The 18,863-nt window shown below is 51.3% G+C and overlaps 1 protein-coding gene across 1 annotated transcript; it reads left to right on the plus strand.

The window, feature by feature from the left end:
• The first annotated feature begins 134 nt into the window (after positions 1-134).
• Positions 135-18,072, plus strand: ESYT1 (extended synaptotagmin 1). Its single transcript, XM_082741696.1, has 31 exons — positions 135-4,241; positions 5,875-5,916; positions 6,084-6,218; positions 6,346-6,419; positions 6,546-6,618; positions 6,977-7,066; positions 7,243-7,298; positions 8,356-8,479; positions 8,568-8,744; positions 8,872-8,954; positions 9,250-9,298; positions 9,427-9,513; positions 9,600-9,692; positions 9,917-9,988; positions 10,173-10,259; positions 11,748-11,897; positions 12,217-12,369; positions 12,498-12,674; positions 12,837-12,919; positions 13,021-13,069; positions 13,177-13,266; positions 13,379-13,474; positions 13,748-13,819; positions 13,912-13,998; positions 15,764-15,904; positions 16,018-16,166; positions 16,247-16,345; positions 16,429-16,560; positions 16,642-16,747; positions 16,974-17,023; positions 17,218-18,072. The coding sequence occupies exons 1-31, from the start codon at positions 3,852-3,854 to the stop codon at positions 17,255-17,257; spliced, it is 3,306 nt and encodes a 1,101-aa protein (XP_082597822.1). The 5' UTR covers positions 135-3,851; the 3' UTR covers positions 17,258-18,072.
• The last annotated feature ends 791 nt before the right edge of the window (positions 18,073-18,863 follow it).

The following is an 18,863-nucleotide window of genomic DNA, read 5'->3' on the forward strand; positions in this document are numbered from 1 at the left end:
GCAAGGGGCCATTAGAGAGGACTTTGAGGACTTGGACTTTGGTTGAGTGATTTGGGGAAAGGTTCAAGGGAGTGGGGCTTCACTCTGGATTGGGTGCTATCAGGGAAGCAGGGACACTTCTGTGATTGGGTATCTTTTTTTTTTTTTTTAAGGATTTTATTTATTTATTTGACAGATCACAAGTAGGCAGAGGGGCAGGCAGAGAGAGAGGAGGAAGCAGGTTCCCTGCTGAGCAGAGAGCCCGATGCGGGGCATGACCCTGGAATCACCACCTGAGCCGAAGGCAGAGGCTTTAACCCACTGAGCCACCCAGGCACCCCTGTGATTGGGTATCTTTATCTTATCCAGAAGAAGGGCAGACTAGAGTGAAGCTGAAGTTGGTGACAAAGCAGCAGTCACTCATTAGCTGGGAAAAGGGGATGGTTGCTATTTCATGATTTGCACACTGACCATATTTCGTATTTAAACAATTGTGAAATACGATCTTGCTTTTTGCTTCACTTCATCACAGTCACTGAGTTCCTTTGTGTGACATTGGTGTTTTGTGAGATTGTGTCCAGTAGGAGAACACCATTTCCCAGCAGTGACCCCAGCTCAGCCACTAACAGATCCGAAGCCCTGTCATGCCAAGCCAGTTCCCAGATGGCAGGGCTACTGTCCTGCTTCTCACCTAAGTCATTGTGGATAAGAGAATAATCATGACTCAGTTAATAGTCGAGTTTGGTGGAGTCAAAACTCAACATCTATGCCTAGTAAATGTTGATTAGTGCATTTTGTTAGAGAAACCTCTAGTCCTCTAGTCTCTAGTGATATACCCAAGAGCTATGTTCTGTTTTTAAAAAAAGAAAGGAAAGAAAAACTTGTGTAAAAATACAAGAAGCCCTATTATCAACAGTAACACAAGGAAGTACCAAGTACTCCTGAAAGTGCTGTAACGTGGATTCACTGAATTAATCCAAGAGATCAGTCTGGATCATTTGGATTCACCCTCCCCCTAAAAAATTGCTTGAGCCCACCCAAGGAAGAAATGCAGAGAACTGTATTAGCAGTAATTCACATGAAAACAGCACAGTACTTCCAGCTGATTACAAAAACAAGTCCTTCTCAGTCCTTCTAGTAGGCGATTCATATATATTAAGAGTCTGCTATATTCTAGGCACCTCTTGAGGAGCTCCATAAGGGTAACATAACTGGAGTAATGCATTGTAAATAGAGCGGTTCTACCATGCCTGAGTAGCACCACTCCTAAATATTCTGTGATCTAAATGTAATTTTTAAAGAGGCCCATTGATAAAACAGTGAGGTAGCAGTGGGAAAAAAGGGAAAAGACTGAGGGAAGACCTAATAGACATCTTCAAATATTTGAAGACCTCCCCAAAATTTCCTGTCTTGCTGCACAAGAGATAAACGGAGTTCCAGAAGACTAGTTATGTACTTAATAATATAAGCCAAGGCACTGTGCTAACACTTCACGTGCATCGTCTCACCGACAGTGGGTAGTATTCTCGAACCTGTTTTGTAGAGGAGAGAGCAGGCATACTGAGAGTCAGCTGCCCAGGATTCTGCAACTAGTAAGGTTTGGAGCCAGGAGTTTACTCAAGGAGTCTTGACTCCAGACTTGACAGAAAATTCTAACGATAGAACTACTTTGCAGTAACTTTTGAGGAATAATAGAGGAAATTTCCTCAAATCTCGTCCCTTCCATCTTGAGGAGAGAGCAAAGACTAGATTACCACGTGTAACCCTCTGCTTCCCCTAGGATATAAACGATGTCTGCATCCATACAGATGCAGATTGCAAATCCAGAAGTTTCAGCGTTTTCCTCACTTACTTCTCTAATATAACGGCCATGCTTCCCCCCCCCCATTACTTATTTACTGCTTATCGCCACCAGGTGGCACCTGGACAGCAGAATTGTCTCCGGGCAGGGACCCACCCTGTTTACTTCTGGTCCCTGCATTGCAGCTGCTGATCCTGTGGCTGCTGGGCCCCAGCTGGGAAGAGCTCTTCCTGAGGATGGGCTTTTGTCTTCCAGAGACCATCTTTAGTAGAAGGGTCTGATGATCGAGATGGGGTGAGAAAGTGGAGAAGCCTGGAAAGGAAACCCCATTGGTGGTGCTCTCCACCCCTAGTGAAGCGACCTGCTCCTTCTACTCTAGTACTTGACACATTTAAGTTTACAGAGAGGTTTCCCTCTAAGGAGGCTCCTTCATTTTCCTGCTGTAGTTCTGCTTCATCAGTTGATGAGCAGGTCACCCTTACCTCTTCCAAACTCGATGAGCTCCTTCCCACCTGCTTACCTCTGAGAACAGGGAAGATGTACACAGAGGATAGAAAGCTGTTCCCTATGTAGTTCTGCACACTGAAGGAAGCGCTCTAGATACTGTTAGCCTCAGGGAAGTAGAAAAAGGGAAGTGGGAAAATTTAAGATTAAGGGGGTACGGCTGATCAGGGCTAGGTTTTGAACAGTGAAACAGTCTGATGAAATCTGTGCCCTGCAGAAGCAGATGATATTTATCAGCTGCAGATCTGGACTCTCCACCAATCAACCCTACTTCCCCTGCTGCACCAAACAGAAACACAAGCCCCACACAGAGTGCATTAAAAGATAATTGTTTTATGACCAACTCTTCCCTCCTGGGCTTCCAGTTTAGTTTCTAAGTCCCTGGACAACACTGGTAAGTGCAGTTAACTAGTAACAGTAGTTATCAGTATAACCTGCACTTCTCCCTTCTTAAACTTACACAGCACAACATGGAATTGCAGTAGTTCTCCATCTGACTGTATTCCGAACTTTTCCTTCTAACTCAGGCAAATAAGAAACAGAATTGTCTCATTACTCTTGTTTTCTCATTTTAATGTTCTAGCAGCTCCTCAGGGTCAGAAAATTCTTGGAAAATGTAATCAAACCCGTTGCAGCTGAGGCGCCCCCCTCCCCCCACCTTTTCCAAGCCAATTTAATTTGTCTTCTATGATAGAAATAACTACGTCCTGGAGAGTTCTAAAAAAAATAAAAATAAAAATAAAGCCTCACTTCCTAGTCATGCTATCTATCTATCCTCTTCCCTGAAGGCTGGATAATCTCAACTCTGTAATTCTCGTATTTTCCAGTTTTTGTTTTTTTTTTCTAGCTGCTGTCTTTGCACTGCACAAAGTAGAGGACGGGACAAGATAGCCAGGGTCGGTCATCGAACATTTTCATTCCACACAGGGTGTTTTCCTTTTCTTTTTAAGGACAGCCAGGGAAACACTGAAGGCTAAGTAATGTACTCAAGAGTATAAAGACTAGGGAAAACTGACAAATGAACATATAGGAATTCCAGACAAATCCTGCCAAACCGTGCGAATGGAGTGAAAGTAAATCTTGATCCTCCACAACCCCATCACTTCGTAACCCCAAGTCCGGGTAAAACAGTCATTGGCGGCGCGGCTCCGCATGACGTCATACCGCAGGCACTCCAATCCCACGTGGGGGAGTGCCTGGTCCGCCTCTCCTTAAGCGGTACGTCACGCCTCCTTCTCTTTCTGACCAATCAAATGCCGTCCTTTAGCCTCTTTCCGACCTTTCCCGCCGTCCCAGACCGCCCATCTTGGCCCGCCGGTCTAATCAAGGAGGTCCTGCCTCTCCCGAACCCTACCGGCTCCCGGCGGAAGAGGGGCAGGGTTTCTATCTTTCGACTCCACCTTGGTCTGTGCAGCGAAGGCCAACCCGAGCGGTCAGATGAAGGGGGCGTGGCTTAGGGTCCCCTCCCCCAGCGTGGGGTTTACTGTTTGCAGGGGGCAGCTGGGCGCTAGACCTAGCAACCTCTCTGCAGGGTGTGGGTCGGGCGGGTCCTCCCAGCGGTGGCACCATGGAGCGCTCTCCTGCCGACGGCTCCAGTCCCAGCCTCGTGGACCAGCCCTCTACTCCCTCCGACCCTTCTGACCAGCCCCCCGCTGCTCACGCAAAGCCGGACCTGGGTTCTGGGAACCAACCTGCCCGCCCAGGCGCTGCGGGTGAGGCCATGGCGTTGCTGTCTTCGTTCGGGCGGCGGCTGCTGGTGCTGGTGCCGGTGTACCTGGCCGGCGCAGTGGGACTCAGCGTGGGTTTCGTGCTCTTCGGCCTCGCCCTCTACCTGGGCTGGCGCCGGGTCCGCGATGAGAAAGAACGGAGCCTTCGAGCAGCGCGGCAGCTGCTGGACGATGAGGAGCGGCTCACGGCGAAAACACTTTATATGAGCCATCGAGAACTACCTGCCTGGGTGAGCGAGCACCCTCAGTGCTACATAGCCGCCCTACTAGTCCCCCGTTTCTAGGGATCTTCTTCCTGTCCCTAAAGGCAGCTCCCCACCCTGGGACCGTGGGAGGGAGACTCCCCTCTCGCTCCGCTAGCCACCTCCCTGCTGGGACGCGCCACTCTTGGGACAGAGTAGCCACTCTTCCCCCTCCCTCCTTTCCCCGCGTCCAGATCCCGATCCTTCTACAGAATCAGGACTTCTTCCTCTGCTCCTAGGCAAGCAATAAGAACATCTGGGGAATCGGCCTCAGCCGTGGCTCTCCCTCCTAGCCATGCTCCTTGAGCGCTCCTCTCTTCTGGTGCCGCTCGCGCCTTCTGTTCCCGGACATCCCTGTTGCGGCTCAGAGGGTTCTCTAGTCTCTCCAGTCTTCCTTGAGACTTTTTCTTTTATTTTTTTTTTATTTTTTCCTATTTATGGCCATAAGGTTCTCCCTTTTCCCGCTCTTATTCCTGGAGACCCGCAGGCACCCAACCTCAGGAGCACTGCTCAGGAGAGCCACCGCCCCCGACCGACCCCCGGCCCTCGCCTTCCAGCCCCAGGCGGTTGGGCCGCAGCACAGCAGAGGCGGCTGCGGGATGAAGGGCGGGGGTGCGGGGGGAGGGTAGTGAGACTGCTGCAGTGCCCGCAGCCCACACTCCACCGGCCCTGGTCGGCCCCACCCTTTTCCGGACTGTGCGCTGCGCTTGCTCGGTTGGGACCCGGACCCTAGGTCTGCACCCCCTCACCTCCTTCCTTCTCTCGGCCCTGCGGGGGCAGAGCCCGTTACCCGGCCCCTCCCTGCCTCCGCTTTGCTGCCCTTCCCAGCAGAGGTGCCAGTTTAGGGGGAGAATGGCAGAAGAGAAGAATCAAAGTTGACACTTGGCAGATAGGGCCATGGGCGCAGGCCCGCGGCTGGAGAGGGGAAAGGGGGGGGAAGTCCCAGGGGACATGCAGCCCAGGCAGCAACTGTCTTTGTTCCTCCTACTCTTCGTCATAGAAAGCCGTCTTCTTTCTGAAACAACTATCCCTCTTCCTCCCCAATACAAAGCACAGGTGTCCTTCTTTCCCATAAAAGGAGTCATACTGATAAAAAGAAGGAGGAAAAAAACAAAAACAAAAACCAGCTAGGGCCTAAATGACTCTGCTGGCCCCTCCCTAACTCTAGGAGCTGCTTCCCCTCTTCACCTTCTGGGTGTAGAAGCTCTAGTTCGAGGTGAGGTGGGAAGGCTGCAAAAAGAAGCCAAGACTTCTCCAAATCCCAGGATTTCCTCCTTAAACTTACTTGTCAGGACCTCCCCCTCCAGAAAGAATGTGCCCTTCTCCTTCCCTCCCCCTCTGCTCCAGCAGCTGTCATCACTTCACATCCCCCAGCTGTCCACAAAGCAACCTTGTGTGGCCCACACCCCGTCAGGGCCCCTCATCAGAACTCCGTGCCCCTAAACCCTGTCTGTGGAGCAGTGAATGTTCTGGACATCCCAGCCCCTTCACACTGAACCCTGCGTGTGGGGAGGTCCTGCCACAGCTTTTGTTTTCTCTGTGGGCATGCGGCCCAGCATCTCGGTAGGAAACCACAGGTGGAAGGTGTGCTCATCTCTCCCTCTCCATTCCTCACCTCTAGGTCAGCTTTCCGGATGTGGAAAAGGCTGAGTGGCTAAATAAGGTGAGCACTGGCTTTTTCTTGAGTGGGGAATGGGGTTTGTTTCTCTAGGCAGACCCTGCCACACTTCAGGTCTAGCCCCAGTGCTCTCTGTGGGAAGGATTCTGAAGGAACTTGTCTTTAGGGGGGGAAGATTAGGCTCTCCTGTGACAGGTTCCCTCTTCTTCCAGATTGTGGCCCAGGTCTGGCCCTTCCTGGGCCAGTACATGGAGAAGCTTTTGGCTGAAACTGTGGCCCCAGCTGTTCGAGGCTCTAACACCCACTTGCAAACATTTACATTTACACGAGTGGAACTGGGTGAAAAGGTATGTGTGTAGAAAAGAAAGTAATGGGAGGAAGGAGACAGGGCAGGCAAGGTGGGGGGCCCAGAAGAGGCTGAGATACTCCTCCCTTTCCCTCTTTTCTCTCTGTTAAGAATTCATCTCTCCTCAGCCATTGCGCATCGTAGGCGTCAAAGTTCACCCTGGTCGGAGCAAAGAACAGATCCTGTTGGATTTGAACATCAGGTAATACCGCTCATTCTTCCAGCCCCCTCTTCAGCAGGATCCTGGTCACTCTGACAGCTTTGTTCCCCCTTCCCCCATTTCAGCCCGGTACCAACCCTCTTTGTTCTCTTCCTTATCAACTGCCAGCTATGTAGGTGATGTGCAGATTGACGTGGAAGTGAAGAAATATTTCTGCAAAGCAGGAGTCAAAGGCATGCAGGTGGGGCAGATGTCAGGGGTCCCCATAATAGGGAGCCTTTGCCCTGAATTTCATCAGATATGGGGAAGTGGGAGGTTTGGAAAAACCAAGGCTGGGAAAGTTTGGGACCAAAAGAAGGCGTTTTGGGGGCGCCTGGGTGGTTCAGTGGGTTAAAGCCTCTGCCTTCGGCTCAGGTCGGATCCCAGGGTCCTGGGATCGAGCCCCGCATTGGGCTCTCTGCTTGGTGGGGAGCCTGCTTCCTCCTCTCGCTCTGCCTGCCTCTCTGCCTACTTGTGATCTCTGTCAAGTAAATAAAGTCTTTAAAAAAAAAAAAAGGCGTTTTTTGGAGAAATGGTCTGTTCTTCTCCTCTTGCCCCAGCTACATGGTGTTTTACGGGTGATTCTTGAGCCTCTCATGGGGGACCTTCCTATCGTGGGAGCTGTGTCGATGTTCTTCATCCGACGCCCGGTAAGGGAAAACATTGAGGGTCATGGGGGAGCAGGGAAACCAGGGAAGATTGGGAGGGAGAGGGTGGCCAGTTCTGGGGCTTGGGGGAGGAAAGCCTGAGGGGTCTGGCAACTGTTGGATGGGTGTGACCATGCCACCAGGTGCTCTTTCCTGACCCTGCTGCTCTTTCCTTCCAGACCTTAGATATCAACTGGACGGGGATGACCAATCTGCTGGATATCCCAGGACTCAGGTGTCAAGGATTTATTTTTATTTATTTATTTATTTATTTATTTATTTATTTATTTTTAAGATTTTATTTGACAGAGAGAGATCACAAGTACACAGAGAGACAGGCAGAGAGAGAGAGAGGGAAGGGGGCTCCCTGCTGAGCAGAGAGCCCGATCCCAGGACCCTGAGATCATGATCTGAGCCGAAGGCAGAGGCTTAACCCACTGAGCCACCCAGGCACCCGGATTTATTGAGCACCTAAATGTTCCAGCCCTGGGCTTCAGGTTTTCGGGATACAAAACAGTAAAAGAGGGGTGCCCGGGTAGCTCAGTCGTTAAGCATCTGCCTTCAGCTCAGGTCATGATCCCAGGGTCCTGGGATCCAGCTCCTTATCGAGTTGCCTGCTCCTCAGGAAGCCTGCTTCTCCCTCTCCCACTCCCCCTGCTTGTGGTCCCTCTCTCGCTGTCTCTCTCTCTCTCTCTCTGTCAAATAAATAAGTAAAATATTAAAAACAACAAAAAACAGTAAAAGATGCAGCCAGTACCCTCCAGGAGCCTTGATCATCCTAGCTGGAGAGATGACAAATACCCCTGAGAAGCTCCATACTGTGATTTTCTCCTGTGGGGGAGCAAGCAGGGTAGAGTGAAGAGGGCTGCAGGCTTCTACGTAGGGGTAAACAGAAAAAGAAGAGCTGAGATGGCAGTGAAGGTTCAGAGCAGTAGGTGAGGAATTGGGATAAAAGAGTAGCAAAAAGCTATTTTTTTTCTTAAGATTTCATTTATTTATTTGACAGAGACACACCAAGAGAGGGAACACAAGCAGGAGAAGTGGGAGAGGGAGAAGCAGGCTTCCCTCTGAGCAGGGAGCCTGATGCAGGGCTTGATCCCAGGACCCTGGGATCATGACCTGAGCCAAAGGCAGAGGCTTAACCACTGAGCCACCCAGACACCCAAAAAACGATTTTCAAGAAAGGATGTCCCTCTAGCTTTAGGCATCTCTTAGTTGTGGGAAACAGCTGGGGCTGGGGGTATATTGGAAGTTGGAGCCACACTCACCTCCTTTTCTGCTCCCTCATCCAGCTCCCTCTCTGACACCATGATCATGGATTCCATCGCTGCCTTCCTTGTGTTGCCCAACCGATTATTGGTGCCCCTCGTGCCTGACCTTCATGATGTGGCCCAGTTGCGTTCCCCTCTGCCCAGGGTATGGCCTCTCCCCCATCTGACAGATCGTCCTCTGAGGAACCTCGTGCTGGGTCCTTGGTTTCTCATGATCTGATTCCTCTGCACAGGGCATTATTCGGATTCACCTGCTGGCTGCCCGAGGTCTGGGCTCCAAGGACAAATATGTGAAGGGCCTGATTGAGGGCAAGTCAGACCCCTATGCATTGGTGCGAGTGGGCACCCAGGCGTTCTGCAGTCGAGTCATTGATGAGGACCTCAACCCCCAGTGGGGAGAAACTTACGAGGTAGGAGAGCTGAGGAGTGGGGCTGTCAGATGGGGGTGGGGGTGTCCTGGGGGCCGTGAGAGAAGATGCTCATCAGATGATCCTCACAGTGTAGCTGGTGAGACCTTTCTCCCTGTGTGTGCTTCAGGTGATGGTACACGAGGTTCCAGGGCAGGAGATTGAGGTGGAGGTGTTTGACAAGGATCCAGACAAAGATGACTTTCTGGGCAGGTGAGATTGTGTGTGTTAGGATTCTAAAGCTTCAGTGCTACCAGGGTTGCAGAGGTCATTATAATGCTTTTCCAGGCCCGAGAACTGTGTATCATTTTCCTTCCCAACTTCCCCACCTCTTTGCCTCTACCACACACGCACCTGAACACACACATAAGTATCTATAGATTATAAGAAGGGAGTGTGAGAGTCGCCATTTATTTCTAGGTGGGTGAGTGGAAGGCCAATGACATGCTCCTAATTTCCACTCTCTCCTTTTTCTCTACTCATTGTCACCCCTCCCTGCCCCCTCCAGGATGAAGCTGGACGTGGGGAAGGTGCTACAGGCTGGAGTACTGGACGATGTAAGTTGAGAGCAGAGGAAGAGGGTGGCCTCACCTACTGGGGTGACAGGAGTTGCTACATTGGTGGGGAAAGGGTTGTGTGAATATCTGATCTGCTAGACCTCACTTTCTTCTGCTTCTCCTTCCAGTGGTTTCCTCTGCAAGGTGGGCAAGGCCAAGTTCACTTAAAGCTAGAATGGCTGTCACTTTTGCCAAATGCAGAAAAACTAGAGCAGGTAACCAACATGGGAAACAGGAAGCTGGAAATACAGGTGACATGAGGGCAAAGGTCTGACTACTCCCACCCCCCCCTTCCCTCCAGGTTCTGCAGTGGAATCGAGGAGTCTCCTCCCGCCCAGAGCCCCCATCGGCTGCCATCTTAGTTGTCTATCTGGATCGGGCCCAGGATCTCCCTGTGAGTGTGGATTCTAAGGGCAACTGAACAGGAAGCTCTGGATGTAGCTTTCCCAGCCCAGCTCTTGCCCCCGCCCCACTCAGCTGCAGAAGCAGCAGCATGTAACACAAGGGTTCCAAGGAGGGGATCACAGCCACCTTGGAAAAGATTGAGAGCCTACCTTCCTTCACTGAGACAAAACCAAAAATACCCAAGATGGTGACTTCTGAATTCTACTCCCACAGCTGAAGAAGGCGAACAAGGAACCCAACCCCATGGTACAACTGTCAATTCAGGATATGACCCAGGAGAGCAAGGTGAGGGCCAGGACGGCATTGTGGGAGATTTTGTGTGCATGTACGCATGCACATCTGGTTGGGAGGGCTGTTCTGTCTTAGGAGGGCGTCTCCCCTTTGGGCTGCCTGCAGAGGGTAAGGCTTTCTGGAGAAACAGGACTGGTACTGCGGCACATATCCTTACTCCCATCCTGTGCCCCTCCAGGCTGTCTACTGTACCAATAGCCCGGTGTGGGAGGAGGCTTTCCGGTTTTTCCTACAAGACCCTCGAAGCCAGGAGCTCGATGTACAGGTGAGATAATCACCTACTGAGCCTCTTCTAAATACCCTGTTCTGCCTTCCCAGGTCTGCATCAAGTCCCTCTCTCTCCCCTTTGATTATATTCCAGTCTGTCTACCTAGACTCTCCATCTCCATGCTCCCTGCTCTTCCCCAGTGATCTCCCTAGAATCATTTTTTTTTTTAAGGATTTTATTTATTTGATAGAGACACAGCAAGAGAGGGAACATAAGCAGGGGGAGTAGGAGAAGGAGAAGCGGGCTTCTGGCAGAGTAGGGGGCCCGATGTGGGGCTGGATCCCAGGATCCTGTGATCATGACCTGAGCTGAAGGCAGATGCTTAATGTTTGAGCCACGCAGGCGCCCCAGAATCATTATTTTTTAAGATTTTATTTTGGAGTGTGTGCGTATGCAAATGGGGGGAGAGGCAGAGGGAGAGAGAGAACCTCAATGAAACTCCCCGCTGAGTGCAGAGCCTGGTGCAGGGCTTGATCCCAGGACCCTGAGGTTGTGACCAGAGCCAAAACAAAGAGTAGGTCAACCGACAGCTACTCAGGCACCACTCTACAATCATTTTGTTTTCCTTACGATTTTATGTATTTATTTGACATAGATCACAAGTAGGCAGAGAGGCAGGCAGAGAGGCAGGCAGAGAGAGAGGAGGAAGCAGGTTCCCCATCAAGCAGAGAGCCCGATGCAGGGCTTGATCCCAGGACCCTGGGATCATGACCTGAGCCGAAGGCAGAAGCTTAGCCCACTGAGCCACCCAGGCACCCCTAGAATCATTCTTTATAGGAGTGCCTGGCTGGCTCAGTTGAAGAGCGTGCAACTCTTGATCTTGAGGATAGGAGTTCAAGCCCTATGTCAGGTATGGAGATTACTTAATAAGCTTTTTTAAAAAAGATTTTAGGGAGCCTGCTCCCCCACCCCCACTTGCCTCTCTGCTTACTTGTGATCTCTGTCAAATAAATAAAATCTCTTAAATAAAATTTTTTTTTTAAAAGATTTTATTTATTTATCAGAGAGAGAGAGGGGGAGAGAGCGGGCACAGGCAGAGAGAATGGCAGGCAGAGGCAGAGGGAGAAGCAGGCTCCCCGCTGAGCAAGGAGCCCGATGTGGGACTCGATCCCAGGACGCTGGGATCATGACCTGAGCCGAAGGCAGCTGCTTAACCAACTGAGCCACCCAGGCGTCCCTTAAATAAAATTTTTAAAAAAGATTTTATTTAGAGAGAATAAGAGCAAGAGTGGAGGGGGGAGTGGCAAATAGGGAGAAGCAGACTCCTCACTGAGCAAGGAGCCGCACGTGAGACTTGATCCCAGGACCTGAGCAGAAGGCAGACACTTAACCAACTGAGTGACCCATGTGCCCTAGATTCATTCTTTATAACTGAGAGTTGTATACTTAAAATGAGTGATTTTTATGGCAAATAATGCCTCATTGAAATTATTGAGTATGACCCTGTTTTCCACTTCACTACTTCCCCTCTTCCTGTGCCTCTAGGTGAAGGACGACTCCAGGGCTCTGACATTAGGGGCACTGACCCTGCCTCTGGCTCGCTTGCTGACTGCCCCCGAACTCACCTTGGACCAGTGGTTCCAGCTCAGCAGCTCTGGCTCAAACTCCAGGCTCTACATGAAATTGGTTATGAGGGTATGGAGACAGAGAAAATGCTGGAGGTGGTGAGGGGCCTTATAGATTCCTTGGTATGAAGAATAAAGAAGAGGAATCTTCTAAGATCTAATGAGCTAGTGTATGTGGAAGCATCTAGCAGGCACACAAAAACATCTGTTGACCAGACTAGGGAAGAAATGAGTAGGATGAGTGTGGCAGGAACCCTCTAGAGATGAGCCCAGCCAAGGCATGGACCGGTTTCTCCTGTCCCAGCCTTTGCTCTGCCCCCAACCCCACATCCCTTGCCTGCTGGTGCTAGCTGCACTTCTTTGATTGGACAATACACCACTCTCCCTAGATCTTGTACTTGGATTCATCAGAAGTGCACTTTCCCACTGTGCCTGGAACTCCTGGGGCTTGGGACCTGGATGAGAGCCCCCAGACAGGCAGCAGCGTGGATGTCCCACCTCGACCTTCTCACACCACTCCTGAGAGTCACTTTGGGATGGAGGTGAGTCTAGATCTAGAAAGGACGAAGTAGGATCTGTTGCCTAAGCATGTGCAAAAGCCTGTTTCGGGCTGGTTTTAATAGGTCTCTCTCTACCTACCGTCTGGTGCCTCTGTCTGTCCCTTTTGCAGAATGTGCTTCGGATCCATGTATTAGAGGCCCAGGATCTGATCGCCAAAGACCGTTTCCTGGGGGGACTGGTGAAGGGCAAGTCAGACCCCTATGTCAAACTAAAGCTGGCAGGACGAAGCTTCCGGAGCCGTGTTGTTCGGGAAGATCTCAATCCCCGCTGGAATGAGGTTTTTGAGGTCAGAACTGCACAGCCAGGACTCCTCCAAGTCCCTTCTCCTTCTTCCCTCTAGCTCTGAGAGTGGTCTGAAAGCCCACTGGGGTTCAGGTGGTTGAGGGTGAGGTTCCCAGTCATTTGAAGAAGAAAAAGAATCCGACTTCGCACTGTTTTCTCCCTCTAGGTGATTGTTACGTCAATTCCAGGCCAAGAGCTAGACATTGAAGTTTTTGACAAGGACCTGGACAAGGATGACTTTCTGGGCAGGTGAGAGGATAGAGGAGTCCGGAGGGGAAGACAAAGGTTTTGAGGAGATGGACACTTGGCTGTGGCCACTGGCCTCTTGTTTTAATTTTTCTCTTCTCTAGGTGCAAAGTGAGTCTCACCGCAGTCCTGAACACAGGCTTCCTCGATGAGGTGAGCAAGGAATTACAAGCCATAATCCCTCCTATCTTGACCCATGTCTCAATCTCCTAGTCCCTCTGTCCCCCATCCCCAAGGCTTAAGCCTGCCTATGCCCACAGTGGCTGGCCCTGGAGGACGTGCCCTCTGGCCGCCTGCACTTGCGTCTGGAACGTCTGACACCCCAGCCCACGGCTGCCGAGTTAGAGGAGGTAGGGACAGGACTCCGGGTGGGTCGTGGCGAACGTTCCCATCCGTCTCCCAGGCGTGGCCGGGACACGGCGCATCCAAAACGGGTCCCCCAGCCCGCGTGTCCTCCCTCAGGTGCTGCAGGTGAACAGTCTGATCCAGACGCAGAAGAGCGCAGAGCTGGCGGCGGCCCTGCTGTCTGTGTATCTGGAGCGGGCGGACGAGCTGCCGGTGAGAGCCGCTCCCTGCACCCCATAGCTCCCTGGTCCTTCCTCCGCCTCCCTCAGGTTTGGATGCTCCAGGAGATATTTGGAATAATAAATTCCAAATTCCTCCTTCCCAGGGTGGTGCTGGGGTGGGAAGAATGGTCTGTTGAAGGCCAGGAGAGTAGTGGCTGTCAAGTGACCATGGGGATGTGATCTGGGAGGGGAGCAGGAGAGCTGCCTCACTAGGTCTCTCAGCTCAAGACCGTATTTAATAGTCAATGCACTGTTCTCTCTCCAGCTCCGGAAAGGGACCAAGCCTCCCAGCGCTTACGCTACTCTCACTGTCGGAGACACTTCTCATAAGACGAAGGTATTAGGAAATGCTGCAGGGCTGTTTGGGAGGGCTGAGAAACGCAGAGGAGAACGTTCCAAGCACTGACCTTAACCCCTCATCTCCACCAGACAATTGCCCAAACCTCAGCCCCTATCTGGGATGAGACTGCCTCCTTTCTCATCAAGAGACCACACACCGAGAGCCTGGAGCTGCAGGTACCATAAATTCATTCTGTGAACATTTTGCCACTGCGGGCAAGTCACTGAACCAGGCATAGGGAGAAAAGATTTAGTTCCTATCTTTACGCAGCTCACACTCCCTTTGAGGAGAGTAACCAAGGAAAACTTCCAGACTGACAAACTGCTGAGGTAGAAGACACTGTGGGGAAGAGGGCTTCTACCTCAGATGAGAGGAAAAGGTGGAGGTAGTAGTAGCGGTAGCCCTAGATGACCCCTGAGCTTAAGGGGAAACAGGATGTGACCAAGAAGAGAAGGAATAGTCTCAGGCTGAGAAGGGAATGAGGACCAAGAAGGCAAACTGTAGATCACAGAGGCAGACAGGAGCAGGATCAAAAGGGCTCTTGACTCTTATGCTAAGAATGTGGATTTACCCTAAAGGCATAGGGGAATATTTGAAGGAGTGAGGGGTGACATACCCAGATTTGCACTTTACAAAGGTCGTGCTGATGGCAGGGTGAAGGGTGGACTGAAGGAAGATGGTGCTGGAGGCAGGGAGGTCAGCTAACAGGCTATGAAGCAAGACCTGACGAAGGGCAGTGGTATTTAGTGGTGGTTATTTTGACATGGGAGAAGGAACAAAGAACAGCCTAGACACGAACTCCTGGATTTTTAGCCTGGGGCAGCGGGACAGAGAAGGGAGCCATTGTCAACACAGGGAATGGCCAAAGCAGGAGTGCTTGAATTTGAGACCTCTGAGATCATCCAAGGGGAAACAGCTATCCAGAAGGCAGATCTGTGGCCCACTATGGGGTTCTCACCGCTCCTTCATGTGAGCACCAAGCACACCTAGCACCTGTAGTCCCAGGTGTGCAGGAGCACCCTGAGGGCCTACGGAGAGTGAGAAGACAGAGGAGGGACATGCTGAGCATGGCAGCAATGACAGAGCAGACAGAGGAAGAGGAGCCCTGCAAAGGGCCTGAGGTGTAACAGGGGCAATGGGGTGTTTGCCAGGAGAGAAGGGGGTATGGAAGCCAAAGAAGAGTGTCTGAAAAGATGGGAAGTGGCCAGATGTTACCGAGAGAATGAAATGAGATGACTGAGAATGACTGACGTTGAGGTAACAGAGTAGAGCAACTTTAGTGGCAAGCACGGAGTAGAAACTAGATTTCAGGGGGTTCAAGGGCGAACAAAGGTAAAGAGGTATGGGAGCAGGGAGAGGGTGGTAGAGGTAATACAGGGGTGCTTTTCCTCTTCTGGAGTGTGAGTCAAAGAGCCTCTAAAGTTGATAAGGTAATAAGTTGAGAATTACATGAACAGAAATCAAGAGACCTTAAAATAGTCTAACTGTTAACAACACTAGCAGAGGTAGAGAAGATAAGTCAATGAGCTCCATTCCTTACCTTGCACCGCAGGGAATCAGGAGATACAAAAGCTGGCAAACAGTGATAAGAGAGATCTAGGCATATTAGCTAGAATTATTCTGGAACTCAGAAGACAGGAAGGGTTTGCGGGTCATTACATCTGGAGTGTGGAAATGGGGGTTAGGTGGGCAGGAACCCTGTAATTCCATTTTTGCTGTTCTTTTTCTCCACGCTGTGCAGCAGCTATGGCCCTGGGGTGTAATTTGTGAAAGTTCAGGAAATAGAGAGGCCACAGTCTAGTCTGGCTAGGAAAGGAAGGGAAGTGGGGCCAGCAACATGGCTGCCATGTGGCCATCACAAAGTGGAATCTCTCTCCAAAACCACCCAAGTGTTTGAACCTAGAACACCAGGGTTAAATCATTTGCCTCTTGATTCCACAGGTCCGGGGTGAAGGGACAGGCACACTGGGCTCGTTCTCCCTGCCCCTCTCGGAGCTACTCGGAGCTGACCAGCTCTGCCTGGACCGTTGGTTTACACTTAACAATGGTCAAGGGCAGGTGCTATTGAGAGCACAGCTGGGGGTGAGTAGCAGGAGGTGATGGGCCAAGGCGGGGACAGAGACCGGGGGCTCTGTTCTCGTAGTCAGGGAGCTGAGCTAGATTCGGCCCAGCTCGCAGCTCTCTTGCCTCCCCAGATCCTGGTGTCCCAGCATTCGGGCGTGGAAGCACACAGCCATAGCCACAGCTCCTCCTCGCTGAGTGAAGAACCGGAGCTCTGGGGGGGACTCCCTCACAGCACCTCCTCTGCCCCGGAGCTGCGGCAGCGCCTGACACATGGGGACAGGTGAGGGGCTAGGCCAGAAAGACCATGTGAGCTCAGGAGTACGAAGGCTCCCGGGGCACTATCTCCGTTTCTCCTCACAGTGCGCTGGAGGCTCCAGCTGGGCCCCTAGGCCAGGTGCGACTGACCGTCTGGTACTACAGCGAAGAGCGAAAGCTGGTCAGCATTGTTCACAGCTGCCGGTGAGACCCTGTCCGCCCTCCCCTCCTGCCCCCCTGGTCCTCCTCCCCTTGGGCTGCCTTCTTACCTTCAGCTTCCTGTGCAGGGCCCTTCGACAGAATGGACGGGAAGCCCCCGACCCCTACGTGTCACTGTTGCTACTGCCAGACAAGAACCGGGGTACCAAGCGGAAAACCTCGCAGAAGAAGAGGACCCTAAACCCTGAATTCAATGAACGGTCAGTCAGTAGGCATTCAGGTGGAGAGAAGGGCGGCTCAGGAAGGAACCCCTTCCCCTAATGCCGTTCCCCTCCCCCCAGATTTGAGTGGGAACTGCCCCTAGATGAGGTCCTGAAGCGAAAGCTGGATGTCTCTGTGAAGTCTAATTCCTCCTTCATGTCAAGGGAGCGTGAGCTGCTAGGGAAGGTAAGAGGGTGAGGGTGAGCCAGGCGAAGGTAAGGCTTGGAAGCTGCTGGGAGCAAGGCCATCCTCCCTCAGGGCCCTGGGGAGGAAGCACCGCAGGTGACACTACTATACATGTGACCTGATCCCCACGGCACTGGTTTGGAGCAGGAGTGTGGAACTATGGGACGTGGTCTTTGGAGATCTCAAAGTAACATCCGCACCCCCACACACACCTCCTCCAATGCAGGTGCAGCTGGACCTTGCTGAGATAGACCTTTCCCAGGGAGCGGCCCAGTGGTAAGTACCCAATGGGCTGGGGGTGGGCCTGGCTGTATAAGCCAGAGAAATCCCAGTCCTGGGCAGGGAGAAGAGCATGCCTTCTGAGGTAAGAACCACTGATTCTCTGCAGTCTAAGAGCCCTTGGCTCATGCTTCATTTCTTGGAGGACACAAGTCCCCTTTCTACCTGAGCCTTCTCTGCTTCTTCCCCAGGTATGACCTCATGGATGACAAGGAAAAGGGCGGCTCCTAAGAGCCAAAGATTCCCAGCCTGACCACAGTTTCCATGCCTTGCCCCTCACTGCATCACCACCTTGATGTGATGAGCCTAAAGCTAGGGCCCGAGGGCAGAGCCTGTGCCCCTCAGCCCTCTCACCTCCCAGGCCCATGCTGGGGCCTTTGCTTGACCAAAGAGGAGGACCATGTCACCCTTTACTGCATGGCCTTGATCCTTCTGGGCTCCTGGGGCAGAGACCTGAGCTGGCTGTTTCCCGCTCTGCCTGCACGTTATCCTCCTTTGTCCCTCCGCCTCAGGGCTTTCTGTACCTGTGCCTGGCCACTAGCAGCACTAGCAGTGGCCTTCACTTATGCCAAATACAGCTTCTGGAAAGACCTTTTCTCCTCAAGCGGACAGCCACCTTCTTCCCTACCATGAACAGTCAGGGAGGGCAAACATGTGGGTGGGAAGGAAGACGGGCTAACCATTCAAGCCAAGAGCCTCTGGGACTAGTGCATGTCATAAGCATACGGTGACCCAGACCCCCAAGTCCAGTTCTGCCCCCACTTCTCAAGTCTGGCCCGAAAATCACACCTGCTGCGATGACCAGGGCCAGTCTCTTGATGCACTCTGGGAACCAGAACGCTTAGCCACTACTTGGAAGATGTGGAGAGAACCTCTGTCTTAGGGCTTCTGGCTGGCGCCGTGCAGCCTTGGAGGACGGGAGGCAGCAGGGCCAGTATCGGTTCAGGTACCTAGGCTGTTAACTCATCGACTAGAACCAAATCTCTTGGTTTTGCACCAACTCTGCCAACCCACTGTACCTTATATTAAACATTATACTCAAACCAGCTGTGGCTCTTTTCTTTAAGGAAAGGGAATTTAGCCTACCATTATTATTTGCCAATGTCGTGGTACGTAGAGAAAATCCTTAAGACTCCACCAAAAAAACTGAGAACTAAAAGTTCAGCAAAATTGTAGGATACAAAGTCAACATACAAAAATCTGTTGCATTTCTATACACCAATAGCTATTAGATAAAACCCATTTACAGGTGCTTCAAAGAGAATAAAATACCTACAAATAAATTTAACCAAGGAGGTGAAAGATCCATACAGTGAAAACTATATGGTATTTAGGAAAGGAACTGAAGATACAGAAGCCATTCCATGCTTAGGGACTGCAAGTATTGTTAAAATGTCCACACTTCCCAGAACAAACTACAGAGTCAATGCGATCTCTATCAAAAATCCAATGGCATCTTTCACAGAAACAAACAATCCCAAAATCTGTATGGAACCACAAAAGTCCCCGAACAGCCAAAGCAATCTTGAGAAAGAACAAAGCTAGAGGCATCATACTCCTTGACCTCCAACTATATTATAAAGCTATAGTAATTAAAACGGTATGGTGTTGGCATAGAAACACTCAACAACAGAAAGCCCAGAAACAAACCCTTTCAGGCTTCCCCTGCTACCTGAAAGTACAGTGTTCCTATGAAACCTTTGATAGATTGAATATAAAGCAAAAAAATCAATTACTGTTAGTTTAGATGGAGAAATTTTCGAGAATTCCCAAACCCTCAAAATAATCTCTTTAGGCGTCTCTGACACTTGAGGACACCTCTTGCTAAAGGACGCAC

The sequence above is a fragment of the Mustela nivalis genome (assembly GCF_964662115.1).
Source record: "Mustela nivalis genome assembly, chromosome: 7".
NCBI lineage: Eukaryota > Metazoa > Chordata > Mammalia > Carnivora > Mustelidae > Mustela > Mustela nivalis.